General features: G+C 49.8%; 1 protein-coding gene across 2 annotated transcripts in view; it reads left to right on the top strand.

The window, feature by feature from the left end:
• The window catches only part of LOC135264666 (metal transporter CNNM4), a 32,435-nt gene extending 15,306 nt beyond the window's left edge, over positions 1–17,129 (top strand). Inside the window, exons 5-8 of one of the 2 annotated variants that reach the window (XM_064353435.1) lie at positions 7,637–7,733; positions 9,906–9,968; positions 12,090–12,265; positions 13,180–17,129. In XM_064353435.1, the coding sequence (XP_064209505.1) occupies positions 7,637–7,733; positions 9,906–9,968; positions 12,090–12,265; positions 13,180–13,401 (558 nt within the window). In that variant the 3' untranslated portion in view covers positions 13,402–17,129. The remainder of the gene's footprint in view (positions 1–7,636; positions 7,734–9,905; positions 9,969–12,089; positions 12,266–13,179) is intronic. The other variant, XM_064353434.1, reaches the window with a different exon arrangement.
• Positions 17,130–18,284: the final 1,155 nt, after the last annotated feature.

The following is an 18,284-nucleotide window of genomic DNA, read 5'->3' as shown; positions in this document are numbered from 1 at the left end:
TGTCACTTCCTGTACCTGCGCGTGTCACTTCCTGTACCTGCGCGTGTCACTTCCTGTACCTGCGCATGTGACTTCCTGAGCCTGTGCATGTCACTTCTTGAACCTGTGCGTGTCAGTTCCTGTACCTGTGTGTGCCACTTCCTGTGCCTGTGCGTGCCACTTCCTGTCCGGCGGGGTTAGGGTCTCGCCTGGCTCTAACGCCAGTGTTTGAGCATGCCCAGTTCGCTCTGATGTAGACCACGCTGAGCGCGCTCACTGTCAGGAGCATTGGCTAGCCGGCTGTTCAGTGTGCTGCAGTGGGGAATGCTGAAAGCTTGTATTGACTGGAGTGCGTTTGAATGCGAGAGAGAGAGAGAGGGAGAGTACACCCCCAGCCCCATTCCATTAAGACTGAAAGGCCATTTTAAAAGCCATCAGCATGTTCTGCCTGACCTGGGCTGCAGTATAGCTGGGTGTGATGTGGGCTTAGCGGTAGAACAACAGATTAATTAGCATTGGCGGTTCTCAGGATTACAGTTTTTGTGTTTACACACTGAAGGACACTGCGCCTGTAGTTACCTGGCTTAGATTAGATAGTCAGTCGGCTGAAGAGGGGCTGTTTTAAAACCTGCGTCTAAGAAAAGCAGCCGCGTCAATTTAGCAAAACGATTCCAAAGACTCCTGGTGTCAGAAGTCAGGGAGGGGGTAAGGAGGGTTTATGGACCGCAGGGGTCGGGGGGGGAGGGTGGGGCGTTATCCGGGCAGGTTCAGGACAGTTAGCCATGTGATCGGGGGTTAACCCCGCTGACCTTAGCTCGCCGCGCTACGGGGGATTTAGCGATCATCGCCGGTCTCATCCGCCTTCGCCGTGTTCTAATGCGCGTGACCTCTCGTGACCACGCCCCCCGCCCGTGCCTTCGCCGGGTCACCCGAGACCTCACCGCTTTCCCGCCGCGGGGCGTTGTTCCGTCCAAGCGCAGGCCGTCTGCCTGACTGAGCCGGCCTATGAGGTGGTTTGGCCAGCAGAGCCGAGGCTCATGGGAAACGTAGTTCATGTGGCAGTAGTAGGCCTATGAGGTGGTTCGGCCAGCGGAGCCGAGGCTCATGGGAAACGTAGTTCATGTGGCAGTAGCAGGCGCTGGGCGGTGAGCGGGTAGCACTGGCGGGTGGCGTTTGGCTTCTCACCAGAGCCCCCCGTCAGCGGACAGGGGAGGGGGGGGGAGCGTGGTGTCACCTGAGGCTGTGCTTAAGAGCCCCCCCCAGCTGGGCCCAGCACGCCTGCCCTTCACTAATTGATCCCGCTTATATAAGAGGGGCAGACGCCACACCGCCACTGAGCTGTGAGCTTCCTCCCTGGGGAAAGCCCACAGCTAATACTGATACACACACACACTAACATACACACACACGCACACATACACACACTAACACTCACACACACATACACTAACACACACACACATACACACGCACACTAACGCACACACACATATACATGCATACACACATACACACAGCCCATCACTTTGGCCTGTCCTAAGGCCCTGTCCCACCCCATCTGCAGATTCACATGCAGTGTAGTGCTCACTCTGCTCTGTGCTGCTCACTCTGCTCACTCTGCTCAGGCTGCTCTGTGCTGCTCTGTGCTGCTCAGGCTGCTCTGTGCTGCTCTGTGCTGCTCAGTCTGCTCAGAGCTCACTCTGATCTGTGCTCTGTGCTGCTCTGTGCTGCTCAGGCTGCTCTGTGCTGCTCTGTGCTGCTCAGGCTGCTCTGTGCTGCTCTGTGCTCAGGCTGCTCAGTGAGTTTCCCAGCGTCTCTCTGTCAGGGACGGGATGTGAGAGCGCGGCGTTGTGTCTGTTTAATGTCCCCCCATGTCTGCTCTGTAATTCTGCTCCCCCCTAAACAGTAATTAGACAGTCGCAGGCCCAGGCTCATTAAACGTGATCTCAGCCCCCCCCCCCCACCTATTCTCCTCTCCCACGTTCAGTTACCCCCCCCCCCCCCCCGGCTCATCTCACGGCGGTCCGCTTGGTGGGAGGCAGGATGTGGGTAACGGCACATCTGCTCCGCCCACTGGGAGCCGGGCATGGGGTGGGGGGGGGTCGCGGTTGGTGGGAGGGGGGGTCCTGGCAGGGGCTCTGTGGGGGGTGAGAATGCCATGGCGAGGTGTGGGGGGGCTGGTAGGGGGCCGGAGGGGGGGGAACACAGCGGGGGTGGGGGTGGCATGGCGAGGGATGGGTGGGGGCGGGGGGGCACAGCGTGGTGTTGGGGTGGCAAGTGGGGCAGGGGCTCCTTCCAAGCTTCTTTGTCTCTGGAGAAAGTTTAAATTTCCTCGTGTTGCATCAGTCCCACTTCTACGTTGATGACTCCTCCCGAAATTCGTCCCAAAAGTTTAATTTGTAACTCGATAAGCTTATTCATAATAGCGCGTTGTGTTCGACTGCCAAGATAGGGCTTTGCTCCAGGAAGCCAGTGTGTGTGTGTTTCTTTACATGCTTTATCTCGGGGATGAATGTTAAGACAAAAAGAGAGTTGTTATACTTGTGCGAGGGACGGAGAGTTGGAATGTGATGTTTTTGCTGTTGCCTGTGTGTGGTATCTAGTGTGGTTATGTGTGTGTGTGTGGGGGGCGGGGGGTTGTGTGTGGGGTTGTGTGTGCGTGCGTGTGTGTGTTTGTGAGGTATTGTGTGGGTGCGTGTGTGTGTGTGTGGTTGTGTGTGTGGGGCGAGGGGGGTTGTGTATGTGCATGTGTGCGTGTGTGTGTTTGGTTTTATGTGTGTGTGTGTGTTTGTGTGTTTGGTTTTATGTGTGTATGTGTGTGTGTGTGTGTGTGTGCGTGTGTGTGTTTGGTTTTATGTTGTGTGTGTGTGTGTGTGTGTGTGTGTATGTGCGTGTATGTGTGTGTGTGTGTGTGGCGTGTGTTTGGTTTTATGTGTCTGTGTGTGTGTGTGTGTGTGTTTGGTTTTATGTGTGTGTGCGTGTATGTGTGTGTGTGTGTGTGTGTATGTGTGTGTGTGTGTTTGGTTTTATGTGTGTGTGTGTGTGTGTGTGTGTGTGTGTGTGTGTGGTTGGTTTATGTGTGTGTGTGTGTGTGTGGTGCGTGCGTGCGTGCGTGCGTGCGTGTTGTGTGTGTGTGTGGTGTTTGTGTGTGTGTGTGTGTTTGGTTTTATGTGTGTATGTGTGTGTGTGTGTGTGTGTGTGTGTGTGTGTGTGAACACGCAGGCGTGGGAGGATTAGAGGGAGTTTGGAGGGGTTAGGGTTTATCCTGATAATGCATCGTCTGCCCCAGTCTGTCTTTCTCCGGTTATGGCAACACGTCCCGCTGGCCTGTAATTGGCGGTATTGTTAGCCGGTGTTTATTTGTCTGTCTTACGTATTCCGACGGAAAAATGCGGGATAATGACCCGGCGCTCGGAGGAGGCATGTGCATTAGCCGTAATCGCCCGCGCCCAAACACTGTCATCATTAGACAAATATTTGTGCTTCCGTTGGGCCGGTCGGGAGGGGGGTTGGGGGGGTTGGGGGGGTGGGGGGGGGGGGTGTGGAATGCGTCGTCGTTCGGGACAGAGTGGCCTGACAGTGAGGCTCGACCGCGCTGCTCAGCGGAGCGAGCCGGGCCCTTGCCAAAATCCCAAAGCACAGCCCCCACGGGTGGGGGGGGGTCGAGGGGCGGGGCGGGGAGCGGACCACAGCCAGGTCTCCGAATGCATGGGTCCCCCAGGGGGTGGGAGTTCGAGGGACAGGCGCGGGGGGGGGGGGGGGCGTTCGCCACGCCAGTTCTTTGTGCTGTCTGTCAGGTTCTCTGGTCTGTTGAGTACATGCGTGGGCAGTGGCTGCTGTACACACACACACACAATGGCTACAGTCACAAATACACAATCAGTGCATTGTGCGCACACACACACACACAAACGCACACAGAACACTCCCAGTGGAGACAGAGTCACAGACACTTAGAGAAGTACTGTGAGTGTCTGTGCTTCTCTATCTACTGTGAATGTCTGTGACTCTGTGTGTGCTGTGAGTGTCTGTGTCTCTGTGTGTGCTGTGAGTGTCTGTGACTGTGAGTGTCTGTGACTCTGTGTGGACTGTGGAAGCTCAGCAGGTACAGTGGGGCTGCAGGTACTTTCTCCTGTGAGTCGTAGTGAGTTATTAAGGAGCAGGTGTAAGGTCCAATGGGACTGCCCCCCCCCCCCCCCAGTCAAGCAGCTCACCTGCCGGACCTGAAACGAGTGCGCTGCATTGTGGGTAACGGGGACGTTGGGGGCGGCCATACTGCCCTGTTCTCCTGGACGTGGGATGTGCGTCAGGGATGTGCGTCAGAACTTTCCACTGCGTCCTCGTGCACATCTGCAGCATCATACGTCCCATTACTGACTGGATGATAAATAACAGCTATGCGTATTTTAATGCCATATTCACAAAATATGTTACAAATAGTATATGAGAAATGTTTTTCCTGTACACACCGTGTTCAAATCAAATCTGCTCCCCCAGGAGAAATAGGTGAGGGGCCCTGTTGTACAGTGTGTGCCTGCTCTCGACCTTCACCTGCCCGGTCTTCAGGTGTGTCGGGGGGGGGAGTGGGCGTGGCCGTGGTTCGGGGCCCTGTCATTGGGTTCAGCGGAGGGGACGCACGCGCCTCCTTAACGTCCGCGGAAACGCGTGATCTCTCCCCGTCGATGATTGTTAGACGCGAACTTTGACCTCCGTCCACGGCGAGCGAATCGTCAGGTGGCCATGGAACTCCGGAATGTTTTCAAACACAACTTTATGGCTTTTGTCCTCTGGACCTCGGTTTTACTCGTATCATAGCAACACTGTGGAGTGGGGTGGGGGGGTGGGGGGTGGGGGGGGTCACCTTCATTGGATAGCACATAACTGTACATATCAGTGTTCAAAAGTATGTATATGTATATATATATTAGTTTGGCTGCAGCTGAAATTCCTTTAAAGGAGTACCATGGTGGTTGAACGTGACACTTCCCAGTTGTCTTCAGGCAACAACAAAACAAATGTGCATAATTTTTTCATTCTTCAGTCATTTCAATGCACTTTAAAACGTATTTTTCTAAGCCTAAATTTCCCACGATAAAAATTCACCCGAACCGTCTGGGCGTGGTAATGAGAACTGTCAGTTAGCTATGATTGACAGACCGTGCCCCGTTTCCATAGCTACCCCCATGATACGCGCTCTCTTTGGGAGACTGAATTTTCACAAGCTAGCTAGCTTAGTAGGGCTAGTATATCAAGTATCGGTAGATAGCTAAGGTAAGGACGTTGACTTATATCCAATTATAATTTTTGATATCTAGCTAGCCAAGTTAAGATAAAAGCACAACTATAGCGTCCTCATAAAAGCAAACTAGCAAGCTAACGTTATCGATAACATTGTCTTATGAAAGCAAACCTCCTAGCTAGCTAACGTTAGCTAGCTAGCTAAATGAATATAACCAGAAATAATCTAAAGGCACTCTAATTTAAGTGAACCTAACGTTAGTCAAATATTTGCATTGTCTGAACAGCAGGAAGGTGTGTGCTGTCAGATTTCTTTACGGGGCGTGGAAATGGGAGTAGTTACTGTATTAGTGACGTAGCAAAATGACAACTTTCTCAACCGGTTGAAAATAGGACGATGAATTTAAAACGCATATTTCTCCAAAAATACAGAACGGACATATTTAATACTTTGCTCATTGTGTTTCTTCAATGCCTCTAGTGCAAATAGCACATAAAACCGAGAAAGTGTGAAAATCACCATGGTACTCCTTTAAGAGATGGACGCTTGGACGCTCGCGGTTGTGAGTGTGAGTCTCTCAGTGGATGGCGGTGGAGAGGTGAAAGTGAGCGATACACTGCAGTGAACCCGTTATGACCGGTGGTCGATGTTCACGCGCGCGCGCGTGTGTGTGTGTTTGCGGCCTAGTTTTCACCCGCCCGCAACACCAGAAACACGCACGCGGAGTCCCCTGCAGCCGGGGGCGTGCCGTGTTGACACTGTTGGCAATCGAAATAGGTGACTGATGTGCAGAATAAAAGAAGAACAGGTTTGACCAGAGTAACTCCTCTCTTTCCCAATTCCCTTCTCTCTATTCATTCTCTCTCTCTCTCTCCCCTGACCTCTCTCGGTCGTTGTCTGCCCTCTCTTTTCTCCTTTCCTCTTTCCGTTTCCCTCACCCCCTCCTCTTTATCGGGTGTGTAGCGCTCAAGGTTAAAGGGATCTGTGGTGAAGTGTGGGCTTGGTGGGGGCAGTCCTGCTTGGTCGGGTTACTCTGTTTGGTTTGGGTTGGATACCAGGTCAAAATACTGGGTGAAAGAAGGTGTGTGTGTGTGTATGTGTGTGCATGTGTGTGTGTGTGTGTGTGTGTGTGTGTGTGTGGTGTGTGGGGTGAGAGAGTGTGAGTGTGTGTGTGTGTGTGTGTGTGTGTGTGTGTGTGTGTGTGAGAGAGAGTGTGAGTGTGAGTGTGTGTGTGTGAGAGTGTGAGAGTGTGAGAGAGAGTGTGAGTGTGTGTGTGTGCATGTATATGTGTGTGTGTGTGTGTGAGAGAGAGTGTGTTTGTGTACACCGCTGAGATTCCCGGAGTTCCTGACTAGAGCTGGGATTAACTGTCCTGTGTTGTTGCTGCAGCTCACACATTCCTGACCAACAGAACGAAAAGAACCCCCGTCCTGCCTCTCCCCGCCCCGCCCCGCCCCTCCCCGCCCCGCCCTGTCCTGCCCTGCTCCGCCCCGCCCCGCCCTGTCCATCCCTTTGTCCGTCTGTCCATCTGTGTGTCCTCCTGTCCCTGCGGCAGAGCCCTGCTCCTCATAGTACCTGTGGGAAGCCCCCTACAGCCCAGCAGGAGAACTACACCCTCAGTCTCACTCATTACAAAATCCACAACCTCACAATTCGCCAGCTTCAGTCAGTCAAAAACCAGGGTTTCCACGTGTGAACGTTCCACACCACAGAGCCTGATCAAACCTAGGTGCCTTTCATTCCCCTGGCCCTGGTACATTTTTTAAAATATTCCCCCTGACACAGTGACTCTGGTCAATACACGTAATTTCATTCGTTGGAGCCCTCCAATTCAGCTTTGGCCTGAAAAAACCACGCACAGGCGAACTGAAGCTCTCTGATCAAAACTCTGATGGGAAAGAATGCGACCTGACCCGGTAATAACCCTCATAAACAGGGAACAGCTAATGAAATGAGCAGCGTGCTGTGTCCTGGGGACAGGCGCAGTGCTGGGACTGGCGGTGACTCACTGGAGCTGTTGGCTTGAGGCTGGATCGGTTCGGTCAGGCTGACTGCGGCAGTGGGAAGACAAGCCCACGCCACCAACAGAGCCTCCCCTAATCTCTGCGCCTACATGTGTGTGAAAGGTTAACCGAGGAGTGGAGCAATAACCTGCAGTCTCTGCTCTTTGTTCTGAAGGGTGCCTAACCCGTGTTGTGTGCGTGCGTGTGTGTGGGTGTGGGTGTGTGTGTGTGTTGTTGTGGTGTGTGAGGGGGTGTGTGAATGTGTGTGTGGTGAGTGAGTGTGGGTGAGTGATGTGTGTGTAGTGAGTGATGTGAGTGGAGTGGTGAGTGAGTGAGTGATGTGAGTGTGAGTGAGGTGGTGAGTGAGTGAGTGAGCGAGTGAGTGAGTGACACTAACCCTGCTTGTGATCCACAGGGCCGAGTTGAGGTGGAGGCGGGGAATGAGAACATGAAGTTTGAGACGGGACCCTTCTCCTTCTACGGAGTCATGGCTCTCAATACGCCGTCACTGGGTGAGTGAGCTCCCGGGTCAGACCCCCGTCCCGTCCGTCCGCCCCCCCCCCCCATCCCATCCCGTCCGTCCGTCCGTCCGTCCGTCCCCTCTCCCCGTGCAGAACCACACACTGCTCACTTAGCGCTTCTGTTCCTCAGTGATCCAGTCTGTTTTCCAGTGCCACAGGAGCCAGTGTGTTCACACTCGCTGGTCTGCGTTTCTTACACACGAGTGTGTGTCACACGGAAAGAGCCAAAGGGCGCATCGCTGTCCTCTGAGGAGTTACTGGTTTACAGGACGCGTGTAATTGAATTATTTACCACCGTCTCTCCAAGTCTCATTGTCTCCTGGCTTCCGAACCTGAACGCATGCTTTTTTTTTCGCAAGGTCACCTGGGTAATTTAGAGAACTGGCAAGTGCTCCTGGCAATAATTTGCAAGTTTCTATTCCAGTCATTTCTAGAATGATTTTTAATCAGAGTTCACATGTAATCAATTTCTCTCAGAAATGAAGACTTAAACGACCACTACAAAATTGCAATTATTAATTTGTTTTAGGTATTTGTATTTTGTCATTTTTGTTGATCCTTCTAGACATATTTGAGCAAAGTGTGGAGTGTGTCAAATTATAGACATCGGACGTCAAATTAATTTTGTTTGTGTAATTAAGGAACTCCACTACCCTTGTATATGGTGAAATGCTTTTTTTTTTTGCTGCTAAGGTAAGGAAGAAACTTAAGGCACTGCACTGCTGACACCTAGTGGTCACAGTTCAGTATTGCAATGTCCCCTGGCGCCTTTATAGTATGATGACAGGGGTAGAACAAATTTTTCATTAAATGTGCTGAACCTGCATTAATGTTCTACTTGGACACTTCTTATGCTGCATTTTCAGTGTTATGGTAACTGTACGGGTACGATGGGAAGTGTTGTAACAGGTCGTATAGGCGTAAGAAACGTGTACGCTGGACTCTTAACCACTACAATCCCTGTGTTTTTCTGTCTCCTTAAAGAAAACTGTCTCTGGCTCACTCCTGTTTTCTCTTCCTGATTGGCAGTGATGTCATGTCTTGGTCCCCCCCCCCCCTCTTTATCCCCCACCCCACCCCCCCACCCCCTCCTACAGCAGGACACAGAGACAGCACGTTCTCTGGCAGTGAGCCACATCTTTTTTTCTCTCTCCTCTAGCACCTCCTCTTATTTCAAGTGGCTGTTTCTGTTTTTTTTTTTTAAGTGGACGGTCTGCTGTTTTCTCCGGTTCATTAAATTTTGACCACATTATACACACAGTGTCTGCCAAGCTGCAGTATCTGAAAACACACATACACACACGCAGGCACACACAGACACACATACACACAGACACAGACACACACACACACACACACAGACAAAGACACACACACACACACACACACAGGCACACACAGACAAAGACACACACGCACATACACACAGACACAGACACACACACACACACACATACACAGACACACACACACACACACACACATATGTATATATAGGAACCCATCTGGAGCAAATGTTCCCATCAGTTCCTGTTATGCCATTATTAAAATATGGGCTTGCTTATGAACTGCAAGCTGCCCCGATTGCATAAAAAGCTAATGCATGTGAAGCACTGGGCTGTGTGTGTGTGTGTGTGTGTGTGTGTGTGTGTGTGCGTGTGCGCGTGTGTGCGTGCGTGCGTGTGTGTGCGTGCATGTGCGTGCATGCGTGTGTGTGCGTGCGTGTGCGTGTGCGTGCGTGCGTGTGTGTGTGTGCGTGTGTGCGTGTGTGTGTGTGTGCGTGTGTGCGTGTGTGTGTGTGTGTGTGTGTGTGTGTGCATGTGCGTGTGTGTGCGTGCATGTGTGTGTCTGCGTGTGCGTGTGCGTGCGTGCGTGTGCGTGTGCGTGCGTGCGTGCGTGTGTGTGTGTGTGCGTGTGTGTGACCTTTCTTACCACAACTTCAATCAATTGAGGTAACATTGCAAAAATTGTAGTTTTTGTGTTGATTCTGTCGATTCATGGTCGTATTTGTCTGTGTAAAACCTTCATGTCCGGTGGGTTGATGAGATCGTGTCGGGAGTGCCTGTTCCCTCCTTTCCCGTTTTCTCTTTTTTTTAAATCTTGCCCCGAGCTCCCCCTTTTGTTTTTAGCCCTCTCTCTCTCTCTCTCTCTTCCCCCCCTCAGTGACGACGTGTCGTCCTCGTCACCTCTCTCTAAAAAGGTGTTCTCTGTTCTCTCGTTTTCCAGGTAATCTCCGGCATGTCGGGGCTTGGGGGGGGCTAACCCGGGATGGGAAGGGGGGGGGGGAGGGGCGCTAACATGGGGACCAGGGGGACTGGGAGGGGCTAGTCGCTGTCTCCGTTTACTTCTGCTAAAAGAGCACCAATCCAGTGAGCAGGCTCCGGTTCAGGTGCTCCTGCGGAAAACAGAGGGAGGTGCTGGACTGGGGCTCTTGGTGAAAGGAATTGTGGGTACAGCCTTAGGTAGAGTCAGTAGCTCTAACTCTAGGGGGCACTCCGTCCCAAAAAATTAAACTCCTGCATCATCGCCTCTTAACCCCCTCATGGCGCTAGCTCGCTCCCTCTGACCCATGGGTGGTCCCAGACTCGACCCGCGGGAAATACGACTGCCCCGCCCCACCCCGTCCTGCCCCGCCCTGGGGCATAGCCAGTCTGAATGGGGCGGACTGGGGTGGAATTCGGATAGAAAATTGTGTCATTCCCAGCGATGCTGTGGAGTACTGATGTTGTTTCACGTCTTCTGTGGACCGGGCACCCGGGAGTGGGAGGTTGTGGTAGCAGCAGGCAGGAAGTGCAACACAGGAAGTGGTACACAGGAAGTAGACAGTGTGAAAGCTGGGCAGTCTGGGAGCTTCCTGTCATGGTGCCCAGTCTTGTGCCAAAATATTTTCCACCATAAGAGCGGAATCGCGTTTGAGAATGTATGGCATGTGCGTGCAATTTAGCCGCTACGTCCATATCCTTCCAGTAGGGGCAGACCTGAGAAGATTTCAAATGCTAGTTGAAATCTTGTCACCAATGGCTGCAATTTGCATTTGAATTTTGTCACACTGGCAAGGCAGTAAGCTTGCTCTTACCCCCGTCTGTCATTAATAGCCCGTCCTAGTGCTTACTTACCCCTGTTGGAAAGAGGAACAGGGGGAGGGGTGGGAGGGAGGTAATGTAGAGGAGCTTGCCATCGTAGTACGAGCTGCGCTGCACCTGTTCGTGTTACCTGTCAGACAACCTGGGCGTCTTAATTTCCACAGCCTGTTCATCTCTGCTGTGCATAACCGTTTAACCTCATTGCAACTTCAACTGACAGCATATCCGTTTTAAAAGGGAGGGACTCTGTCGTATCCACAATCTTCCTGGTGATTCCAGTATTCCACTGGCTATGTGATTAGTACCTGTGTGTGTAGCATATTTCCAGTTAACTCCTCAATATACTGCTGGCCTGTGCTGTAACTAGCTAGCAGGAGAAAGGCGTAGCATGCCTGTGGAGATACGTAGCATGCTAGCTAACACAGTGCACACAACATGTGTCGGGGAAGGTCATAGGTCGGGAATATTGTGGATACTGTTGTACATGCTCCCTGTACACACACGTACACGTATATGCGCATGACATGCACACACTAGTGTCATATTCACACGTACAGTTTAAGTTTGAGTGTAGGCAAAGTTCACATATACTTAACAGTAATAAAGGTGACAAACCAAAACATTGCACATTGCACGTCTTTATGGGAAATCTTCTCAAGGAGCGTGTGAATTATAATATTCACAGGTGCAATCCTAGACCGTCAAGTAAACCATTAGGTATGTGTTTGCCTATCTGTATGTTGTAGTTCTCATTAACCTTTTTTTCTTAACCACTTGTTAGCACTACAGGACTCTAATCATGGATTTAATTGCATTTGTTAATCTCGATGTAATCCAGAATCTTACCCTGTGTCAACATCCCGATCTAATCTGAAATCACTTCCCATTTCTGTCCCTTCACTGTTTTGATGACTTCTCTCTGCTCTCTTTTAAGGTTATGTTCTTCCTACTTTTCTTTATTGCACCATCACTGTGTTATTTTGTGTGTGCGTGTGTGCGTGTGTGAATATGGTCTCTTCTCTCTCCCTCTCTGGTATTGTGTGTGTGTATGTGTGCGTGCCTGTGTTTTGTGGTATTACAGTATGTGTGTGTGTGAGTGTAAGCGTTTTGTGGTATTGCAGTGCGTATGCGTGTGTGCGCGTGAATGGTCTCTCCTCTCTGGTTTTGCCTGCATGTGCGTGTGTATATGTATGCGCCTGCGTGTGCGCAGTCGTTCATGTTCTCTGTGCCGCTGGTTCTCTGACGCTGGCGTCCTGTGTTTCAGAGTTCCGCTCCCCCTCCCACATCAGCGGGCTGAACCGCTCCGCCTCCCTCAGCTGCACGGACCGCACCGACACCCTGTCCGTCAGCGGCAGCAACAGCCAGCTCAACAGCGCCCCCTCGCCGCAGTACACCCCCGACTTCTACGTGCGCGCGCTGTCCGATCTCCAGTACGTCAAGGTAAAGACCGCCGATCACAGAAAGCGCGGGAGTCACTCGCTCAGTACAACACGCCCTCGAACAGTACTTAATCTACAGCGGTATGTTAGGAGTAATCCACAATGATTTATTCGTTAAAAGGGGAAAAATGTCCGCGCACGGAAATTTAAAGCTCCCAAGAATTTATTGAGTTAACAACGCAACCGAAACGAATCTTTGAATTTCGGTGTGTGGATATTTTTTTCCATTTCAGAGTTGACGTTTTATTTTTATTTTTATCCTGCATCTGAACTCAATTTGGGCTGGATGTGCACTATATTATCTCTCTTTTGCGTGCGTTAAAACCCTTTAACGCACACCCGGAGTGGATTATTCCTCTTGGTCATTGCCAAAATATTAATATTTTGGGGCAACTCATCCTTAAAATATAAACGATTTTGCTGGGGTTCACTGCGTACAAATTGTTTGCTGGGCTCACTACTGTTTCGGCATGTTACTATGGTTACATGAGTTGGTTATCTGGCCGGGCAGTGAATGAATTTAGAATGGTGATTAAACTTGAGGTGAAATACGCGTGCGTTAAACGGTTTTAACGGTTTTTAACGGTCTTTATATAATTGTTGTTGTCTTGTCCGTGTCCTTTAATCATCTGCATTTGATTTCAATTTTTTGTCTTAAATTAAAAAATTTAAGAAAAATCACTGTTTAAATTGTTTATCTTTGTAACTTGCTTGGATATGTGCTATACAAATAAAGATTAATTAATGAATTTATTTATTTATTATTATTATTATTAATAATAATATTATTAATAATAATATTAATAATAATATTAATAATGTATTGCATTTCTGTAGTGTTTTTATACTTTCACAGTATTTGACTGTTAATGTGGGAAATTTAACTTGACACCCCACCCCCCACCCCCCACCCAGATTACGCGCTCGCAGTACCAGAACGGGCTGGTGGCGTCCCGCATGGACAGCACCCCCCAGTCCCCGGAGAGCGGGCACACGCGGCTGGACCTGCCCCTCACCCAGGCCCCCCCGGAGGTGGCCGAGAATGGGTCGGACGAGACCACGTCCCTCCTCAACGAGCAGAACTGCCAGTCCTCCCATCAATCAAACCACAACACCCATACAGAGAGCACCATCTGACAGGAGTGGGCGGGACCTAGCGGACCATGCGCAGATAAACACACACAGAGACACGGACACGGACACGCACACACACACACACACGCTCACACACACACACACGCATTTGGGAGGGCTATGGAGCTCCTCCCACCTCCTCCTCCTCCTCACCTCCTGTCTTCTACTTGAACCTGTGACACTCCACACCCTGTGGGGCCCAGGGCCTGAATTTGAGGCGTGGCCCTCAAAGAGGTGAAGCATCCTGGGTCTCACAGTCTCACCTGTCCCCTGGCCCTCACCTGGCAAAGGGACAGAAACTCCAGAGATGTGTGTGTGTGTGTGTGTGTGTTTGTGTGTAAAGTTATGCATGGTAGGTTCTGCTGTTAGCCCAGTGTGTATGGGAGAAGGGACCATTAAGTGGAACAAGAGTTATGGTGAAAGTGTGAGTGTGTGAATGTGTGTGTGTGTGTGTGTGTGAGTGTGAGAGCATAGCAGGGTAAGGGGGGAAGTGGGTGGGGCAGTCTGACGTGTTATTCTTGCCCCACACCTTGACCATTTTTTTAGGCAGAACAATTTGTGGTTTTTTATAAACACATAGAAGTTTATTTTTCTCACTTTTTGTACAAAAAGGCACCTCAGAAGTCAGCTTCCCGTTCAAGAGGGAAGCGGCGAATGCCTTTTCAGCCAGTTCCCCTTTGACAGCGCCTTCGTTTTTTTTCACGTCGGATACGCTTCGTTAGAGACCGGTCTTCGTTTATATTGTCGGATTTTCGTGTGTGTTTGTTCCCTCCAACCTGCTATCTCCTCCTCGCTCTTGTCTGTCGTCATGGCAACTCACACCGCTCAGGGAGACCAAAGAGGTGACACGCATCACACACCCCATAATAATCTGCGTTACCGCCTTTTCCGCTTTGCGACTATGGGTGCACGTGCCGTAAGGCTGAGGGACAGACGACATGATGCCGAATGTTAAAGTAGAAGCATGTAAAGTAAATCTGAAGTATATGATAATGTTGACTAATACAGTATCCACATGTATATATGTACGCAGTGCCTTGCAATAGTGTTCACCCTCTTCAGACGTTTCACAGTTTGTTGCCGTGGGAGTTTGCCACCCTGAAACAATAATGGCATTCTTTGGAGTATACAAAATCTGCTCAAAACCAATAATATTTTTTAAAAATGCTAATATTCTGTAAATAAATGAGATTGATAATGAAAATGAGAGTATGAATGTAAGTGTTCAGCAATTGCTATGACAACTGTAAATCTACCTTTGCGCTCGAATCCTAAATTTTTGGTGCAGTATGATAGGTCACAAGAGTAGGTGTTAAAACCTCTCTGTGTGCAACCAAAGAAGTTTCAATTTTACAATAATTAAATGTGTTTATCTCTGTAGGAGTTGAATGTCAGTGATAACTCTGATAGTGATACAACAAACCAACCACAAAGACCAAAGAGAAAGTGCGGGGAATGTCCAAAAAACATCCATTCAAAATCTCAGCCTTGGTTGCTGCCAAAGATTCTTTTACCTGAGTACTGTTTTAGGCAACTGTGTTTTATTTCCGGTTTTCCCTGACATTCAACTTCCAGTGCGCAAAAGTTTGATCGTTGTTAATAAAAAATAAGGTTTTAATAAAATTGTTTACATTATTTGTACTTCATCAAAATGTGACTACAATATTGGTAGGAGTTGGATACTTCTGCAAGGCACTATATATATACATATATATCTAAGACAGAGAGAAATATATTTATTGATTCCTTGATTCCATGTATGTTGTAAGTTTCAAAAAACCACCTATTGTGAATCTCCGTGGCAACATGTTTGAATGCCTGGGTCTGTTTGTTTGTGACGTTTCTATGGAAAGTGGTCGCTAAGGCGCCTGCTGCCTGTTTGTGGTGAGGGTAGTTAAGGGGGCCTGATTGTCCCCAGAGCTGGCTAAGGATATGCCCGCAGCAGAGTGGCAGGTCGCTGCAGTTGGCTGCTCCTTAGGCGACGTTGATTTGGAGAACCTGTGGGTGCTTTTATTATTTTTTTAAAACTGATCCCGGCTGAGCAGTGAGCCCTGTCCTGATGGGGAGACGGGCGGCCTTGGGTGCGATTCGGGTGGAAAAGCTTTAGGAGCGCGTTGGTCGCTGGCCGTCGAGCCCGCAGAATGCATCCGGAACTATACACACGTGTACGTGTGTGTGTGTGTATGTGTGCAGATACAGTATGTATACGTGTGTGTGTGTGCGTGCATGTACGTATGCTTGTGTGTGCATGCGTGTGTGTGTATATTTTAATATATACGCATATACACACACACTCACATACACACAAATATAATAAAGATTTACTGTATTTATTTTTCATAAGATTTAAGTTGTATATTTTTGTGATTTTTTTTTTTTTGCATTGTAAATTCTGTCTGTATTTTATAATCTTCCGTTTTATCAACAATATTCTTCTTCCTTTGTGACACGATGAGTTTTCACTGATATGAAATTCCCTGCATCTCGTGTAAACTGAGCAGCTGTGTAGCTCCAAGTCGGACCCACTCCAGTGCAAAGATGACTCCCACCTGGACCGACCAGCTCCCTCATGCCTGGCTCCTTCACAGCCAATCGCGATCAGAGGGCGGTGCTCAGTTAAACCGCTCTTTGATGTGATTGGTGGATCCGCCCAGCAAACGTGATGGAAGTCAGATTTGACTCACCACTGTGATTTTTTTGACGTTGGTGACCACCATTTTGTCCTGAGATCCCAGTCTTTGTAGCGGGCACGGATTCGGAGAGAAACTGGCGTTTTAAATTCCGTTTGAGTGGAGAAGGGCGGAGTTTACTCCGCTCCTCTGGCGTGGGCCGGGTGCTTCACGAGCTCCCTGTCTGTTCTGGCCCTCGCTGAGATCATGAAACTGAACTGGACTGTTGCTTTCCTGGTGGGGAAATGACTAAGCACTTTTTCTTTCTTTTTCTTTTTTTTTTTCCAAAATCCATACCGATTTTATGTTCTTCTGTTCTCTCGTTAAGCTTTTATTTGAGATTTGGGGGCTGAGGGTGGGGATTGAGGAGTCCTGTTTATGGACAGATTTTTTTTCAATTTGGACACATTTCTTTCCACATCTTGTTACAGAAACTTTTGCTAGTCTTACGCTTTGAGTAAGTTGGACTCATCCGGACAACTGAACACTAGACCTTGTGTATCCCAAAGACCTGCCAGTCATTACAGAGTTCAGCTGGGACAAGGCATGGCAGAACTCATCAGTAACTGAGCATAGTATACTCCCACATGCCGCATTTGTGTGCCTCTGGTGTGACTGACAGGATCCAGCCTGCTTTGGACCTCTGGCTTTGGTTAACCGTCTCTGTTGTTGTAGTGACTCTGACTGTCCACAGGGTGGTGCTCCTTCCCAGCTCTGAGGTGTAGAGAATTCCAGTGCAGTGTGCCATTCCATTAAGAATGTGTTGACCATACTGTGTGATGTGGGGGTAGTTTTTTTTTTTGTTCGTTTTGTTTTTTTTGGCGGGGGGAGGCGGGGTTACACTTGATGATTTCCTTTTAACGGGCTTCAACTTGCCTGTAGTTATTCTTTGCCAGACTTTTTTCTAACCACTGTTGGGTTTGGTTCACCCACGTCTTCACAAACTGGTTCTATTTTTTTTTTTGTTTTTCTTCTTTTTGATTGGTTGTATAATGACAGGAGCTCCATTAAAATGTAGTCCTTGTGAGAGGTGGACATTCATTCAAAAAAAAAAAAAAACAATGTGCAATGGGTGTCTTTCTCATGCAGAAACTAGTTCAAGTGTAAACTGAGAAAGGTGTGAACACAAAGAATGAGGTATATCACTCTCTGATATACTTTTACAATAAAATATCTCCCGTAACCAGATAGCCTCTTTTTCGAGGAATACGAAGGAAGGTGAACTGGCACGGCTGCCGTCTGTCTTAAATAACACTGAAATCGGGACGCTTCTCTCAGTCCGTTAATCGCAGTCTCTCGTCTCGTCCCTGCACCCCCGCGCCGAACGAGTTTACCCTCCTAATGCACGCGGGCGTGACCCTGGCCAGCGCGGGCGCGCGAAGCTGCCGGGGTCTGCCAGTCTTAAGCACGAAAGGGTCCTGCCCAAGTCGAAGCCACCGCCGATGATGATGATGATGATGATGACGATGATGATGGTGTTCTCGTCACGTCCGGTCGTCTTCAAAGACGCCGCTTGCGGGCGCAGAGGGGGGCGTGTCGGGCGCCAGTCCAGAACGGGAAGTCCTGTCTGTCGTGTTTGGGTGCGTTTCCTCACTTTAAGTGGTTGAGTCAGTGACGGGCTAAATCGGGAGGGGGAGGGGGGGGCGCAGCGTCTGCGGCGGGTTCTTCTGGTTTCCTGTCAGACGGCTGCCAGTTAAAGGCCTTGAGAGCAAGGAGGTGTGTGGATTCCTCAGCCAATCAAGTGGCTTAAATGAAACAGTTGACATGAGGACACCTCAAAAAACCAGCAGGCTCTGCGGCCCCCCCCGGGACTGGAGTTTGACACCTGTGGGCCAAGGTGTCCGCCTGCGCTCTCTTTCCAGGGCCTAAAGCGGTCACTGTAAACGGACTGCATTTATATAGCGCTTTTATCCAAAGCGCTTTACAATTGATGCCTCTCATTCGCCAGAGCAGTTAGGGGTTAGGTGTCTTGCTCAAGGACACTTCGACATGCCCAGGGCGGGGTTTGAACCGGCAGCCCTCCGACTGCCAGACAATCGGTCTTACCTCCTGAGCTATGTCGCCCCACTGTACTGTTAGTATGAACCGCGAAACCCTGCAGGCCTGGAGAACTGGTGGTCTGAAGCTCTGGTTTAGTGCAGCACGCGTGAGAACTGTGCCCTGCTGCAGAAGGCCGGGGCTGTGGGCTCCTGCCTCCTCTCAGGTGACGTTTGGGCC

The sequence above is a fragment of the Anguilla rostrata genome, chromosome 10, assembly GCF_018555375.3.
Source record: "Anguilla rostrata isolate EN2019 chromosome 10, ASM1855537v3, whole genome shotgun sequence".
Lineage (NCBI taxonomy): Eukaryota > Metazoa > Chordata > Actinopteri > Anguilliformes > Anguillidae > Anguilla > Anguilla rostrata.
Note: the sequence above shows the minus strand (reverse complement) of the source record. Positions and strands in the feature narration are given on the sequence as shown.